Source organism: Olea europaea, chromosome 5, assembly GCF_002742605.1.
Source record: "Olea europaea var. sylvestris chromosome 5, O_europaea_v1, whole genome shotgun sequence".
NCBI lineage: Eukaryota > Viridiplantae > Streptophyta > Magnoliopsida > Lamiales > Oleaceae > Olea > Olea europaea.
Genome location: NC_036241.1, coordinates 607,935 through 625,867, shown reverse-complemented (window position 1 = coordinate 625,867; position 17,933 = coordinate 607,935). Strand labels below are relative to the sequence as shown.

The 17,933-nt window shown below is 34.3% G+C and overlaps 1 protein-coding gene across 1 annotated transcript; it reads left to right on the top strand.

The window, feature by feature from the left end:
* Positions 1 to 677: 677 nt before the first annotated feature.
* LOC111394888 lies at positions 678 to 3,356 on the top strand. The gene is made up of 3 exons (XM_023020937.1): positions 678 to 1,973; positions 2,073 to 2,200; positions 2,528 to 3,356. The coding sequence occupies exons 1-3, from the start codon at positions 678 to 680 to the stop codon at positions 3,354 to 3,356; spliced, it is 2,253 nt and encodes a 750-aa protein (XP_022876705.1).
* Positions 3,357 to 17,933: the final 14,577 nt, after the last annotated feature.

Here is a 17,933-nt window from a genome sequence, read left to right as displayed (position 1 = left end):
AATCTTTCCTGCCAGGAATCATCTCCACATTGGATTTAGTATTACCAAGAATGGTATTATTTGTCTCACTGTCATCGACTAACATGGTATCAACAATATCAAATTCTTCGGTAGCCTCATCATGAGTATCCTCATCGCTATCTTCAGAATGGTTTTGAGAAGTTACCATGTTTCAGATTTAAATTGGTAGGCTCCTACACTTTATAAGGTTTTCTATCCGCAGAAATCTACAACGGTAAATATCATGGCTTCTGCATTACAATTAGGGATGCGAGGTTGAAGATAAAAATAGCATTCTTTTGTGTTCAGATCATGATCTTGTTAAATGTGACATTAATTTGTAATCTTAGGAAATAAATAAGGTTACATGCACTTGAAGAAAATGTATCAGGAAAATACATGATGCACTTGAAGAAAATGTATCAGGAAAATACATGATGCAAATTCATGAATTATTAGGTGTCCATTTATATTCCCATGTCTCTAGAGTTATCCATGTGGTCCTATAAATAGAGGTCATTCTTGTAGTCTCATTGTAAGAAAAAAAGAAGAAAACATTATTGAGTGTGCTGTAGCAACTCAAAAACTATCAATAAAAATTCAAGTTTTTCTTCAACACTTCGTTTCCGCACTAACAAATTTGGTATCAGAGCCATAACTTGTGATTGCATTTTTTCATGGCTTTCATACAAACAGTTTCGTTGTTTACATATTCTTCCAGTCAAGTCCCAATCTTCGAAGGCGAGCATTATGAATACTGGAGCATCCAAATGCAAACTTTCTTCATCTCCTTAGATCTTTGGCATGTCATTGACGATGAGGAGTACGAAGAACCATCCGAAGACAATGAAGATTACGAAAAATTGCAAAAAGAATTTAAAAGAAAAGATGCAATGGCTCTCCGCTATATTCAACAAGGAGTCGGGAAATCAATTTTCCCTCGTATCTTTGGTGTTAAAAAAGCCAAAGATGCTTGGGAAATATTGATGCAAGAATTTCAAGGAATGGAGAAAATGATCGCCTTGAAACTTCAATCCTTATGGACAGACTTTGATAATCTCCAAATGGAAGAACGAGAATCGGTTCGTGTTTTTTCTTCACGAGTAGCCGAGACAGTAAATCAAATCAAAAGCTGTGGTGACACAATTACAGATAAAAGAGTCGTGGAGAAAATGTTAAGATGCCTTCCTCCAAAGTTTGACCATGTTGCAGCCGCAATTGAAGAATCGAAAGACTTGTCCAAAATGACCATTTATGAGTTAACCGGGTCACTTCTTGCCCATGAGCAAAGGATCAATCGTTCGAGTAACCAATCTACTACCGAACAAGCTTTCCAATCAAAGCAAACATCAAAAGGAGGATCGAACAACTATGGAGAACACAACAGAGGCTCAAATCAAACAAAACAAAAAGATAGCTATTGGAAGAAGGGTGACAAGCAAAGCAAATGGAAAGGCAAGCAAACACAAATTTCTGGTGGTAACAATCCAACTTGCATAATTTGCAAAAAAATGAATCATGAATCAAAGGAGTGCTACTTTAGATGCAAAAGGTGCAAGATCCCCAATCATTCTCAAAGGGATTGTTGGTTTCAAAATAAAGAGATGACAGAAAGAAAAAGTGCAGCAAACTTTTCTCAAGAGAATGAAAAGGAAATTCTGTTTTATTCTCAAAATTATGAAAATGGAGCTCAAAGCCCTTGGTATTTGGATAGCGGTTGTAGCAATCACATGACGGGGAATCGCGACATCTTTGTGGACCTTAATCCAAATATTACTTCACAAGTAATTCTTGGCGATGGAACATGTAGAGATGCGGTAGGAAAAGGCACCATTGCTGTCCAAATTAAAGAAGGTAACAAGAAACTCATCACAGATGTTCTTTATGTTCCCAATCTTTCTCATAATCTCCTAAGTGTTGGACAACTTATTCAAAGTGACTTCTCTGTCCACTTTGATGATGGTGCATGTAAAGTTTTTGATAAAAAGAAAAATATTTGTGTGGAAAATATTGAAATGAAGAACAAGACATTTCCTCTTAAGATGCCACTAAATGAGAATTGTGCACTCAAGGCAAGAGACGAAGATTTGGTGTATTTGTGGCATTTACGATATGGTCATCTTCATGAAAGAGGCCTTCGTTTACTCCAAATGAAAAACATGGTGACGGGACTTCCTAACATCCAACACATAGACAAAATGTGCGAAGGATGCGTCTATGGGAAATTGCACAAGTTGTCGTTTCCAAAAACTTCATGGAGAACGAAAGCACCACTTGAGCTTGTGCACTCGGATATTTGTGGGCCAATGCAAACTTCCACTTTTGGAAACAAGAGATATTTTATTCTCTTTGTTGATGACTTCACAAGAATGATATGGGTTTTCTTCCTCAGTCAAAAATCTGAGGCATATTCCACATTTCTTCAATTCAAAGCTCAAGCAGAAAGGCAAAGTGGTTTTTTGATAAAAACTTTAAGGACCGATCGTGGAGGTGAATATCTCTATAATCCTTTCATGGAATATTGCAGAAAAAATGGCATCAAAAGACAATTAACTGTGAGTCGAACTCCGCAACAAAACGGCGTGGCCGAAAGAAAAAATCGTACAATTGTTGAAATGGCAAGAAGCATGCTAAAGGGCAAAGGACTTCCAAATCTGTATTGGGCAGAAGCTGTAAATACGGCAGTATACATTCTCAATCGGTCTCCAACAAAGGCTGTACGGAATAAAACTCCATACGAAGCTTGGAACAAAAAGAAGCCAATGGTTGATCACTTCAAAATATTTGGCAGCATTGCTTATGCTCTTATCCCTTCTCAAAATCGGGAGAAATTTGACGAGAAAGGACAAAAACTTGTCTTTGTTGGATCTAGTGATGAATCTAAAGGATATTGGTTATTAGATCCAACTACAAACAAAATTACAGTTTCACGAGACGTTGTTTTTGATGAAGCTGCATCTTGGGATTGGAAAGGGAAAGAAGTTGTGGACCAGACACCATACCATTTTGTTGATCCATTAACATTTCAAGCAGGTCCGTCACAAGTTGGAAATTTAGAGCATAATCCAAACCCTACTCCAAGAAGTGAGGAAGAATCTGATCCAGAAAGCCCTCCAAGAAAGACACGTTCACTACAAGACATATATGAGTCATGTGAACTTGGGTTGTTCTCTAGGGAACCACAATCATTTGAAGAAGCCTCAAAAGAAGTATGCTGGACAAAAGCCATGAATGAAGAAATGTCCACAATCGAGAAAAACAAAACTTGGAAGCTTGTTGCCTTGCCAGAAGGGAAGAAAATCATTGGACTCAAGTGGGTCTATAAAATAAAATACAATGAAGATGGGTCGATCTAAAAGCACAAAGCACGTCTTGTTGCAAAAGGGTATTCTCAACAGCCCGAAATTGATTACACTAAAACATATGCTCCGGTTGCAAGAATGGAGACAATTCGTACTGTTTTGGCACTGGCAACTCAATTGGAGGTATGTGTTTATCAACTTGATGTAAAATCGGCATTCTTAAATGGTGAAATTCAAGAAGAAGTTTATGTCGAGCAACCTGAAGGATTTGAAATCAAAGGACAAGAAGGAAAAGTCTATCATTTATACAAGGCACTTTATGGTTTAAAGCAAGCGCCGTGAGCATGGAATAGCAAAATCAATAGCTATTTCATCCAAAATGGATTCAATCAAAGCACGAGTGAATCATCTCTATATGTCAATAATCTTGGAAGAGACTTTCTTGTAGTATGTCTTTATGTGGATGATCTTCTATACTTTGGTACAAGTAAAAGCATGGTGGAAGAATTCAAGAAAAAGATGATGAGAGACTTTGAGATGAGTGACTTGGGTCAAATGAAATACTTTCTTGGCATCCAAGTCAAACAAAGCCCGGGAAGAATTTTTTTATCTCAAGAGAAGTATATTGATGATCTAAAAGAAAAATTCAGCATGAACCAGTGCAAGCCAGTCTCTACTTCAATGGGGCCGAATGAAAAATTCCAAGTTAATGATGATGCTGAAAAAGTAGATGCTACACTCTACCGAAAGTTAATTGGTTCACTCATCTACCTCAACACAAGGCCCGATATCACTCAATCAGTGAGTTTACTTTCCAGGTTCATGAATGAACCAAGCAAGAATCACTTTACGGCGGCAAAAAGAATTTTGAGATACCTTAAAGGTACAAAAAATCAAGGCATTGAGTTCAAAAAGGAAAATAACTTCAACCTTGTTGGCTACACTGACAGTGATTGGGCAGGCTCACTTGTTGACCGCAAAAGTACATCGGGCTACATCTTTTGTCTTGGAACAAATATTATTTCATGGAGTTCGAGGAAGCAAAGGTCTATAGCACTATCTTCTGCAGAAGCGGAATACATTGTAGCTGCGGATGCCGCTTGTGAAGCAGTTTGGCTTAGAAGAATTCTAAAAGACTTGATGTTTGAACAACAAGAGCCAACAACAATACATTACAACAATATGTCAACAATTGCTATGACAAAAAATCCAGTTTTTCATGCCAGATCGAAGCATATTGAACTACGTCATCACTTCATTCGAGATTTGGTAAGTCGAGAAGAAATTTGCATGGAATTTATCAACACAAATGATCAGCCAGCAGACATTTTAACAAAGGCAGTCACATTTGACAAGTTCGACAAGATCAAGGAAAAACTGAAGATTACAAATTAAGAGGGGGTGTTAAATGTGGCATTAATTTGTAATCTTAGGAAATAAATAAGGTTACATGCACTTGAAGAAAATGTATCAGGAAAATACATGATGCACTTGAAGAAAATGCATCAGGAAAATACATGATGCAAATTCATGAATTATTAGGTGTCCATTTATATTCCCATGTCTCTAGAGTTATCCATGTGGTCCTATAAATAGAGGTCATTCTTGTAGTCTCATTGTAAGAAAAAAAAGAAGAAAACATTATTGAGTGTGCTGTAGCAACTCAAAAACTATCAATAAAAATTCAAGTTTTTCTTCAACACTTCGTTTCCGCACTAACAGATCTTACTTTCACTGGTGGAGAAATTATACTCTTCATTGTTCTTGTTCCTTTCATCTTCTTCAGTTTCAAGCTCGATCAACCCAGGCCCTCTTGCAACTTTGCTCAAGACATCACCCACACTTTTTTCTGAGATTGAGGTTGACAAATAATATGTGGTATCGAAGACCATAAAATCCCAACAACCAAATCGAAGACATTTTGACCTAATCGTAAATATAAACATCATATATTAGTCAAGTTCATCATTTATCTAGTCAAGTTCACTCCTGTAATTTGAAATTATTCATTCCTAGATTAAATGCACTGGTTTATTCATGTACTTGGAAAAAATGAATAATGTGGGGATTAATTTGCAGTTAATAATTACTATGTGTCTTTGATTAAATTCATGTTTTTTAAAAGGCTACTGACGGTACTCTTTTTCAATTAATCATTTTAGGAGCGTCATGAAATAAGTAAGTGTTCTCTTGAAATATTATCTTCTCATCTTCTATAAATTATTGTTCCATCTTCAAGTTTCCAACATACATTACTGCCAAAAATAAGCAATCGAGGATATGAAATATTGCACGACTGGAATAATCTCTCCTTTCGGTTACTTTCTGTAATTTTTTATATTCCTTATTGAATTATTATGTTTTGCACTTCAATGTATTAGGCACGTCATTAGTTTTTCGTATATAACGTTGCTTTGTTGTAATTAATTCTCAGGTGTGAATTATGAATAAAATTTTCAGTTTCGTCTAATCATATTGTATTTATTATTTCTCAGTTTTTAGCTTTCAAAATCAACGAGTTATGACCCACACGTCCTTCTCTAACCCTTAGTTGTAGCATGCAACACATTTGCACGATTTGCGGACGTGCATACGAAGATCACACACACATCAGTTCATGTAATTAATATGTTTAATTATACTATAGATGGATAATGTGTGAATGCCTAAAAAACTGGAGTCAATTGTCAAGCTCATGGATTGTGCACAAGAATGAAGCAAGAAAGCTCATCACTTGGGAAAGAGAAATCTCCAAAGAAACCTCAAGTGGGAGATGATGAGGCTACAAAGCTAAGAAAGGGCTAGGGGTGAAAGGCCAATTAAGATAGGATACTTGTTTCAGTTGATCCAATTTGAAATTTCACTTCAATGGAAAAATATCAAAATGCTCTATTTTATATATTAAAAATAAATAAATAAATCTCATCCTATTGTTTGATCACCTTATGATGAAAAGTGAAATATGTTGGTATTGCCATTGCTTTTGACAATTCTCCCTCAAATTCGTAGGAGATAAGCTATCCACATTTTCCTGTTTCAGTTTCAGGCTCAGCTGGGATGTTAGCAAATTTCTTGGTTGCTTGTCCTTGCGCTATCCTTCTTGTTCTTCAAGTTACTCACTGAAATATCACTTCCATGCCGTGTAGTATCACAATCTTTCCTGCCAGAAAGCATTTCCATGTTGGATTCAGTTGTGCCAAGATTGGTATTATTTGTCTCACTGTCATCGACTAACATGGTGTCAACATTATCACATTCTTTGGTAGCCTCATCATGAGTATCCTCTTGCTCTCTTCAGAACAAATTTTGAGAAAGTAAAATGTTTGGGCTCCTCAGTCCTCTCACTTTATAAGGTTTTCTATCCACAGAACTTGTTTCTACAACTGTAAATGTCGTGGCACCTGTGTTACAATTAGGGGTGCGAGGTTGATGATAAAAATGGCATTGGTTTGTAGGAAGATCATGATCATCTTTCACAAACTTACTTTCACTGGTGGAGAAATTATACTCTTCGTTGTTCTTGTTCCCTTCATCTTCTTCAGTTTCAAGCTCGAGCAACCCGGTGTCTCTGGCAACTTTGCTCAAAACTCAGCCACACTTTTGTTCGAGATTGAGTTGACAAACAATATGCGGAGTTAAAGTTTGTAAAATTCCATTATTAAATCGCAAATTTTTTCCATCAAATCTTATAATATTAACATAATTTACTAACAAGTTCATTATTTATCTAGTCGAGTTAATTCATGTTTTTTGGAATCATTCATATATATATAGATTAAATGCACTAGTTTATTCATGCACTTGAAAAATACATGGATTATTTCGAAAATAATTTGCATTTAATAACTAGTACATGTTAGACTAAATTAATGTTTTGTAAACCCTATAAAAGGCTAGCGATTATACTCATTTTCAACTGATCATTTTTGGAGTGTTATAAAATAAAGTGATTGTTCTCTAGAAATATTTTTTCATTCTCTTCTAAAAGTTAAGTTTCCAACTTATATTACAACCAAAAATCAAGCAATCGAGGATCATATGAAATATTGAATGACTGGAATAATCTTCCCTTTCATTCACTTTAAATAATTTTGTATATATTCCGAAGTTGATTATTATATTTAGCACTTTACTATATTAAGCATGTCATTAGTTTTTGCATATAACGCTATGTCATTTTAACAAATTGGCAGGCTTGAATTATGAACTAAATTTTTCAGTTTTGTCTAATCCTATTGTATTGATTATCTTTCAGTAGTTTACCCCTTAGTTGTCGAACGCAAACCACGGCACGATTTGTGCACATCAGATTTGGACATTTGTAATGTGTCTAATACTACAGATGGATAATGTGTGAAAGCCTAAGCAAGTGGAGTCGATCGTCAAGGGCATGGATTGTACATAAAGTAACAATTCAATATCTATCATTACGTTTCATATTACACCTTATAATGAAAAGTATAATATTTTGGTGAATTGATGATAGTGCTGTTGCTTTAGATAATTCTTCCACAAAATAGTGACAAAATGATGTATGTATTAGAAAAAAACTGTCGATAATGCACTATTGTAAAAGACATCAACGTATGTTATAATTATAATCCGAAGGATTTTTTTACCCATTAAATATTATCTAAATAAAATCTCATATTCCTGTTCCAGATAGCCATATGAACTCCAAATAAAAACATTTAAAACTCAAACATATGGCCCACTGGCGTATACAAGGCAGGCTGGCCTGGTCTACATTTTTAAGTATTCAAGATCCAAAAATAGAATAATGGAACATGCTTAAAACATGAAACTGTGAAAGAATGTAGAATTATTAGCAAATAATCAATTTAAAACAAAGTACAAAATCTAGATCTACTAGTGATGTAGGAGCATACAGATTGATAAAGAACAACAAGAAGAAAGGAAATCAAAGGAAAGAATTGAGGGAAACGGAAATAGTTATATTCATTTAATTTGCCCTAAGTCCCTTTGTATATAGAAGGACTTTGAAATTAAATAAACTTCCTAACTAAACAAACTTAAAATAAAAGATAACATTGTCAAAATCAAACGACTATAATTTAGATAAACTCGAATTCTGCTAATTATCAGTCTTTCATCTTGAATAGACTTTTAGCTATTTCTTTGTTTCAACATTTATCCCCGACTAAAAAGAACTCGAATCCTACGAGGTATGGTCCAAGTAGGCATCCAAAAGCTTTGCATCTAATTGATGAAATTCTTCTTTCATAATCCAAGTAGCATCACTAAGCCGAGGACCTTTTAACGGTACAAGAAACCTACGAAAACCTTTATTTTGGGAAGCAATGACCTCATCATTAAGCCCATCATCAACAATATGTTGATGTGAAAATGGGGTGATAAGGGCTCGAAGTAGCGGCTGAGAAACTTGTCCTGTAAATATGTAAGAAGATAAAACCTGAGACTCGCATGTGCCTTGATATGGATACAAGTCTCCTATATTGAAAACTAGACTCATATTTACGGGTGTTCGAAAATCAAGTAGATAAGCATTAGTTTCAATCCTTTTAATAATAAGGAAAGGGCAAAGTGATCTAGCACAAATTTTTTTGCATCATATTAAGGAAAACGCTTAGGTGCAAGTCTTATCATAGCAAAATCGCCAATCTTGAATTCTCTATGCCAACGATAGGCAGCAGTTGTCAATTTATAATGGTCATTGTTTAAAACAATTTTTCTTTTAATCTCATCATGCAAGACAAATATGATCAGCAAAAATTGAGCAAATGTAGTAGGATGAAAATCAATAGGTAAAGGGACTAGGTCTAGTGGTTCAAGTGGGGAGAAACCCTAAAAGACCTCAAATGGGCTATGACTGGTAGACCTATTGACAAAATTATTGTATGCATTTTGACAATATGCAATGTCAAATCCTAATTACCCAATTTTTCCTCAACTAAACAATGAAGTAAATTACCTAGACTACAATTTTCTACTTCTGTTTAACCATCTGTTTGGGGTTAGAATGCTAATGAAAACTTAAGAGTTGTCCCAAACAATTTCCATAGTGTTTTCCAAAAGTAACTAACAAACTTAACATCTCGATCAGACGCTAGAGCGACTAGAAGTCCATGTAGACAAACAACCTCTTTTAAGATTAACTTAACAATATAGGATGGGTTAGTAAACTTGGAACATGAAATGAAATGGGGCATTTTAGAAAATCTATCCACAACGACAAAAATAGAATCAAGATCTCTAGTAGTTTTAGGCAATCCAAGGACAAAATTCACGTTAAGATCACGCTAGGGAGTATGAGGAATAGGGAGAGGAGTGTACATCCCAATGTTTTGACAGTCACGTTAGGCCTTACCTAATTTACAAGTGCGACACTGAGACACAATGCGAGCCACATCCATTTTAAGAGAAGACAAATAAAACCTATCCATGACTAAGACACTAGTTTTATCTTGACCAAAATGACCTATGAGACAACTTGTTGCCTTTAAAAAGATAACCATCTTTAAGCAAGAAAGCAATGTGATTCTGAGATGAATTAGTTACGAGTTCTTGAAAAATAATACCAAAGTCTGAGCAATTAATCGTCTTTCAAATGCTCAAATCGCACAATCGTAGTGCTCGTAGTCTTTAGTATAGTAATATGGCTAAGAGTATTAGCCGCTTTGTTGTCGACCACAGCTCGATGTTGGAGGAAAAATGTATATTTTTGAAGAAACTTTACCCACTTAATATGTCGATCACTTAAATTATGCTAGAAATTGAGGAAATGAAGGGTTGACGCCAGTGACAAATAGATTGGACAATAATATAGAATTCTTTGTGATAAGTAGCGCCTTATTTAATTTCTAACTAAAATAAGCATAGGGTGACCCTCCTGACTTAATACACCATATATACCGACACCAGAAGCATTGCATGCCACTTCAAAAACTTTGCAGAGATTAGGGTGGTATAAGTTTGGAGCTTCGATCAATTTTTGTTTAATGGCGATGAAAGCTTTCTATGCAGATGGGATCCAATCGAAATTAAATTTTTTTTCACACACTCAGTATTGGAAGCGGTAATAAAACTAAAACTTTGTATAAATCATCTATAGAATGAGGCTAATCCATGAAAGCCGCAAGCCTCGATCAAAGTTATATGTTTTGGCCAATCATGAATTGTAGAGATTTTAGCTGGATCAATAGAAATCCTTAGGTGGAGATAATCAACCCTAAGAATAGGACCATTGGCTATAGAAATGAACACTTCTTAAGGTTAGCGTACAATTTAGTAGAACAAATGGAAAGGAAGACCTATCGAAAATGATCTAAGTGTGCCTCTCATGATTGACAATAAATTACTATATCATCTAGATAGACCACAAGAAATTTTCCAATGAAAGGTCGGAGGACATGATTAATGAACCTCATAAAAGTACTAGATGCACAAGACATCCCAAAAGGCATAACTAGCCACTCGTATAAATTATCCTGAGTCTTAAATGCCATTTTCAATTCATCCTTTGGTCAAATTCTAATTTGATGATATCCACTCTTTAAGTTTATTTTAGAGAGCCATAAAGACCCTGCAAGCCCATCCAACATGTCCTCAAGGTGCGGAATAGGAAATCAATATTTAAAAGTAATTTTGTTAATGGCGCAACTATTGACACACATACACCAAGATCCATCCTTTTTTAATGTAATATTTGTACACTTGCAAAGAAATTCTATTCTAAAGATTTCTCATAACAAGATATTCATACTTTTGAATATGAATTGCGACACTATGAGCTAGATGTGAAGAATAAACCTTGATTTCAAGTTCTACACTTGTTAAGTTACGATGACAATCGACTGAAAATAGAAAGTCGAGTACCTATTGTATAGTAACTAGGTTGACTCCATCTTGTGTTGATTTTAGTTGTTCTGTCATAATTACTAAGTAATTTCAACAATGAAATATATGAAAGTGGATTTGCACGATAAATAAAGAATGACTTTCTTGTTGATCTTATGGCGCTCTTCATCGAATAAGAACTTGTTGAGAAAATAGATGTAAATTCTATTATAAATGAATTTTATGTTTCGAACCTCATCGAATACAACTTCAAATTCGATGAACATGACTCCTAATGTTATATATGAAATATTATATTGACTTTCTTAAATTTTAACCCTTACATCCTAAATTATTAGATCCGTCTTGCATATGGGAATCTACAGCATGCATTGTAGCGACTGAAAATTTTTATACCTAAATGATAGTTTTCTCCAAATTTTTATAAGAAATAAATTGGTGACACTGCATATTGTTCCCAATTTATGTGCTTTAAGTGGCCACACATTTATTACACTAACTTTGTCTAGTCTACGATAGTTGCTTGTTGCCTTAAAAATATTGTGGGATAAATTATAGTAAATTTAAGTTAGGTATTTTTCACGTAAATTTGATAGAGTTAGTATTCACATAAGTCATGATTTAGTTAAGATTTCTAGTCTCTAGCGAATGCTTGATATCACAAAATTGAATATTAAATTATTGATGTTGTGAAAATTTCTATAGCAATATTGGACTCGTTTGATAGGTCGTAATTAAAATGTATATTAGGCTTGAGAAGAAGTTAATTTGGATAAGGACAACCAAGTAAGAGCAAATAAAAGACAAACTAGGGTTATTGAATTTTGGCAGAATTCTATTCCTTTATTTTGGAATTTTGATCAGTGCACTTTTATTTTGTGTGTGTGTGTGTGTGTGTGTGTGTGTGTGGATTATCCATAATCACTTAAGTTAGTTTTAAATTATCATAATCCTAACAAAATTGTTCTTGGAGAAATTGAATTAATAGTTAGTTACTAATATTTTAATCTCTATTAAAGATAAAACATTAAATTCTTAGAAGTTTAATGCCATTAGGATTCATGCAAAAGATTTCTACCATCACAACAACTGGTCTGCTGAGTTCTACCTTCATATTTCTTAATTATCCCACCTTTTTCCTTGGATAACACAGCAACAAAAGACTTATACACATAGATCAAGTGGTCCATGAATTAAAATCCAAGTAAACGGGTACGGTGCTCAAACCTTCATATTGTTTCAAAAGAAGTAGACTCAGACCCCATTTTATTCTAGTTCATGTTATATTTCAGCATGTATAAATGTGATTATATGTGATATGCGGTTCCTTATAGGGTTTAAATATGAGCTGGGGGCATAGTAGTGCATTAGATATATGAACTTGGTAGCGTCGCAGTGCACTAAATGTTGGTATGTCGCCTGATTATCGATATGCTATTTATTGAAGTTTGAATGCTTTAAATATATGCTTAAGTCTGATATGTTTGGATTTACGTGTAATTATTTAAATTTCGAATATTTTAAACTAGTATTTCTTGAAAGTTTGAAGATTGAATTGATGATGAAATTTTTTAGTGGTTGACATAATATTGTTATGGTGGTTTATTTAGTTTATTTGAGTTACTACACTAGGATTTAAATATTTTCTGTTTCTGGCCTAAGTTTAAAAATTCACCAAGACCTAAGTACTTGGAATTTTGAGGTGATTCCAGTTGGAGAAGATATCCATATGAGTTATCTATCTCTTGGACCTAGAATCACGAATTTTGGATATGTAAAACTCAAGTTATGAACGTTTGCCCGAGAGCTGCCAGAATGTACCCGAGAACAAATAGATCCAGTTTTGAAAACAATTTTGACCAATCTATCAATTGAATTTGTATACAAAATTTTAACTGTAATTCTCCTATGTGTAAGACGTCTAAAATTTAAATTTTGTAAATTTGGATTTCATTTAGTTTTCGAATGAGATTTATTTCGGAAAGTTGTACCGGCTGAAAATATAAGCTTTTCGAAAGAAAATTTCTTTATTTTTGCAACGGGATCTTTGAAGGTTTAATGCTTTTAGTACAAGTCAAATTTACACATTTTATGAACTATTTACGTAGAAATTTATGAATTTTAGGTCTAATGTCACGAGTCACCAGAGCTCGAGGCGTTACATGCATCGAGATAAATATTTCACTATATCAATATTTAGAGAATTAACACTTCCCCATTTCAAAATTGGTGAGGTAAACCAGACTCCTATAAATGGTTTCATTGACCCAAAATGACCATAAATCTCACTGTTTTTGTATTATTTTCCTTATGAAATGTGATAAATAGGTTAAACAATGAGGAATTTCCATATAGAAATCAGAATTGTCCGAAAGTAGTTATGTTAGAATAATCTTTAAATTTATATGTACGCACAGCGCACACAACATATATGCTTTTCGATACCTTAATCAACTAACTGCTATTCTACATGATTTTGAATCAGCTAAAAAGGCTGCTCCTCATCAGCATACCATTTCTAAATGATCATTAATGATTATCTAAATTCTCTTGGCAAACACTGTCCCTTAACCCAGTCAAGCTTGTATAAAGTACAGAAGCCTTTTTGATTATGTATCAAACTGCTCAGACATGGATGAAGATGGATTTAGCATGACATTTCTTGGGGAGAAACTGGAAACTTTCCATGAATGTTGTTTAAACTTGCATATTTAGTTTATTTTGGCATTAGAAATGATGATTTAAGATTCCAGAGAGAATATCATGGACTCGATGGGAATGGAGCATATCAGTATTTAGTATATAAATTCATTGAGTATATTACCACCAAAAATCAAGCAATCGAGGATCATATAAAATATTGCACAACTGAAATGATCTCCCATTTTAGTTACTTTCAATAATTTTGTACTTAGTTCATTATTATGTACACTTTAATATATTAAGCATGACATTAGTTCCTGTACATGATGCTTATGTCATTGTATTGAATTGGCAGGCTTCAATTATGAATAAAAGTTTCAGTTTGTCTAATCCTATCGTAATGATCATTTATCAGTTTTTTAGCTTTCGAAATTAATGAGTTCTAGAATTACATAGAGTCGTGTGCCACCATGCAAATGTCACTATCAAAAATATTCTCCTTCATCATTATCCCATCCAACAAAAACAAAGTCACCTTATCTTTATCTAATTCTACATGTGGCTCTTACACATCTCAATAACTTAGGCTTCTCTTATCCGAGTTAATTTTTTCTTGAGCCCGATATATGTGATTAAATACAAGATATCCAACAAGCCCCCTATATATATATTGTACACGAGTTCATGTAATGTGTTTAATTATACTATATAGATGGATAATGTGTGAATGCCTAAACAAGTGGAGTCAATTGTCAAGCTCATGAATTGTGCATAAAGTAGCAATTCTTCCATCTTATAATGAATAGTAGAATATGTTTGAAACTCTTCCACAAATTAGTGAAAAAATGATGCTTACATTACAAAGAAAAACTTGATAGCAAAAGACATCGACGTATAATATAACTATAACCCAAAGGATGTTATTTACCTTTTTTTCAAAATAAAATCTCTTATTACTATTTCAGGGCCATGTGAACCGCAAACAAAAACATTTAAAGCTCAAACATATTAAATACAAGAAATGAAAATCAAGCAAAAGCATAAGTGGTCGTACCTATAGGAAGAGACAGGGCCGGTCTTGGGCCGAGGCGAATGAGGCCCGCGCCTCAGGCCCAAGACCATAGGGGGCCTAATTTTGGCCCAATAAACTTTTTTTCCCCCTCTTCTTAAGAGCAAGACCAGCCGGCCCAAAGTCAAAACTAACTCTCCAGCCGGACAAAAGGGCCTAATTTTGGCCCAATAATTTTTTTCCTTCTTAAGAAAAAGGTTAGCCGGCCCAAAGAGCCAAAACCAATTATCCAACAAGCCCTCAATCCATTTAACTTTCAAATCTATTTACCCAACTCAATTTATTTACATATCCAATATCCAATTCATTTAACCAAAAATTCCCAAAATCTGAAATTCAATCAAAATCCAAAATTCTCAAAATCTTCTCGACGTGCTCTGTGCTCATCAATCCACAGTCGTCGCCACTCCTCAGGTCAGTGGCCACTCGCCTCCGCCCTTCTACCGTGCCTGTAACAGCCTGTTCCTTGCCAGTCGCCTAACTCGCCTCCTCCGACCACCGATTCCCAAAATCTTTGAGAAGTCATTCGAACAGCTCTTCTTCAACTATTCTGCTCTGGACTTTTGACTCGGCTTCTTGGGATCATTTCTAATCTAAACTTCCATTTGCATTTGGATGGGTTACACGGGTATGCCGTATGCAAACAGCAAATTTTGTCATTTGTTTATTGCCATAGATGATGCATATATGCTTTTCTTGACTTCAAAAAAAAAAAAGAAAAAAAAAATCTATTGTCTCGCTTTCATTATAACTGTACATGGATTTGCTCAATATTACTTGAACTGATTGTCTGATATAATATGTGCCTAAATCTATGAACTAACCATCTTTTGGCCGAAATTTGGTCACAACTTGCAGCTTTTTTTTGTTAATTATGAAAGTTGTCTTTTACTTTCTGCACTATAGTCTTTCTTTATTGTTTTAATCCCCAAGAGCTAATTGCATTTTCTACAGCCAAATGCAAAATTTGAATGGCATGAATCAATTTCAAATACTTTCTAGTTCCTTTGTGCATTGACCCTAGGTTTTCCCGGGTTATGATTTTTCCAAAGTATTAATCATTCATTGACTTTGTGTAGACTCTCGAGATTCTTGAGAAGAACTGAAGAAGGAAAAAGTACTTCAAAACAAGGCTTCTACTGAGGTTGACAAAGCATTCCAGTGAGCTATATTAAGCATTGATCATGATTCATGGGCTCTGGAGTTTGATTCAAGAATATAATGAGCAAAAAGAAATTGAGAGGTGACAGATCACAATTATTGAAGGTTTGCTGCTCTTAAATATTCTTAATTCCCTAATCACTAGATCTTAGTCTTGGAAATCTTAGATATCATATATAATTTTATATAAATTTTTGTTTCAGGCTCGTGAGTTGTGACGATTATTCTCAAGGGTGTAATTCCACAATTATCGTCAAAAATTCCACTTCTTAGGTAAGCAATGGCTTGCCCTGACTTGCTATTGAAGAGATTGGAAATGTTTGAAGCCTTGTCGACTTATATAATTGCAACCTTGTCGGCTTATATGATTGGTTATTGTGGGATGAACAATTGCACAGGCGCACATTGTAATTGTATTGGAAATTATAACAGTATGATGATTGAGATATTTTGTAATTGTTTTTATTGGGGGGGCCTAATTTACACACTTCGCCTCAGGGCCCATCAATCACAGGACCGACTCTGGGAAGAGATACTGATTTTTTTTTAAGTAAGAGAGAGAGGGGAGAATGGAAGGCTTTTTGGTTACTTATCAAACTTCTCAGACATGGATGAAACGACAATTCTGGTGATCCATGAATGTTGTTTATTTTGGCGTTAGCAATGATGATCTACGATTCGAGAGAGAATATCATCAACGCGGCGGGAATGGGGCTTATCAATATTTAATAGATAAATTCATGGAGCATATTACCAGCCAAGGTTGGATGATCATGGAAGACGATGATCAAATTGGAAAAAATCAGAAGTCGAAGGACCAAGGAGCAAATTAGAGGGGACTCAAGCTGAACTGAAGTATTTCAAGGACCAAAATGAATGGGAAGAAAAAAGGACAGTTCTTACAATTGGAGAATAAAAAAGGACAAGTCTTGAGAATTGAGATCATAAAGATCGTAGCATGTAATCATAAGGTGGTTGAAATTAATTCTAGCGAGTTCAACTAAATCATTATGCAATCACAGCCAGACAAACCATGTGATCGCATGTGTTACCCAATATTAAAAAAACTAATATGTTTCCTAATTCGATTCAAATACTTCTACATGATGTTGCAATCTTATTGTTCAAAAATCAAAGAGGATGAATTGAGAAAAGAAGTGGATGAATTGAGAAAATCGAGCCACAAAAATGGCTTATGCGAGAGGCTTTGCAGTCGCATACGAATTTTCAGAGAATCAAAGGACAGCCACGGTCGCATAGTGTTAAAATTTGACCGTTGCCTGGAATTATTTCGAATTTCTGGTGGTTTTATTAGTGAAATATTGCACATTTTTCTTTTAAATTGAATGACTGATGGTGTTCATTCCTAAACACATGAAATATTCATTGTGTTGATCATCTATTTATTGAAGTTAGCTTCTTTCCATAATCAAATTCTCTCTTTTTTCACTTGTTCACCTTGAAAGATCACTTTGCTTTTGGTGTTCTTCATTAAGGCTTGATCAGTCCTACAAAATATTTGTGTAGCGAATGGGAAAAAAATGTTTTGTTTCGTTTTAAAATAAAATTTTCTTGTAGAACTCGAATATAATTTGGATTATATTATTACGTCGCTACGACCCTTTCTAAAGTGTTCAAATTAAAGCTTTGGTCACGATAGTAAAGTTTCGCATACTTTTATTTTTTTTTGAAAAAAATTAAAAAAAATAAAATTTAAGGCATCGAAATCTCTTTTAGACGACAAAATTTTAATTTTGTTACATTATTATTTTTTTTACGACAGATTTATATTAATTGCTACCTTAAATTTTAAAATTAGATAAGCTTATTATACCCAAATTCAATTCCATTATCTCGATTTCTTCTAACGGTTTTTCCATCCACTAGTTATTAACTACCCTACTTACCATATTAACTTC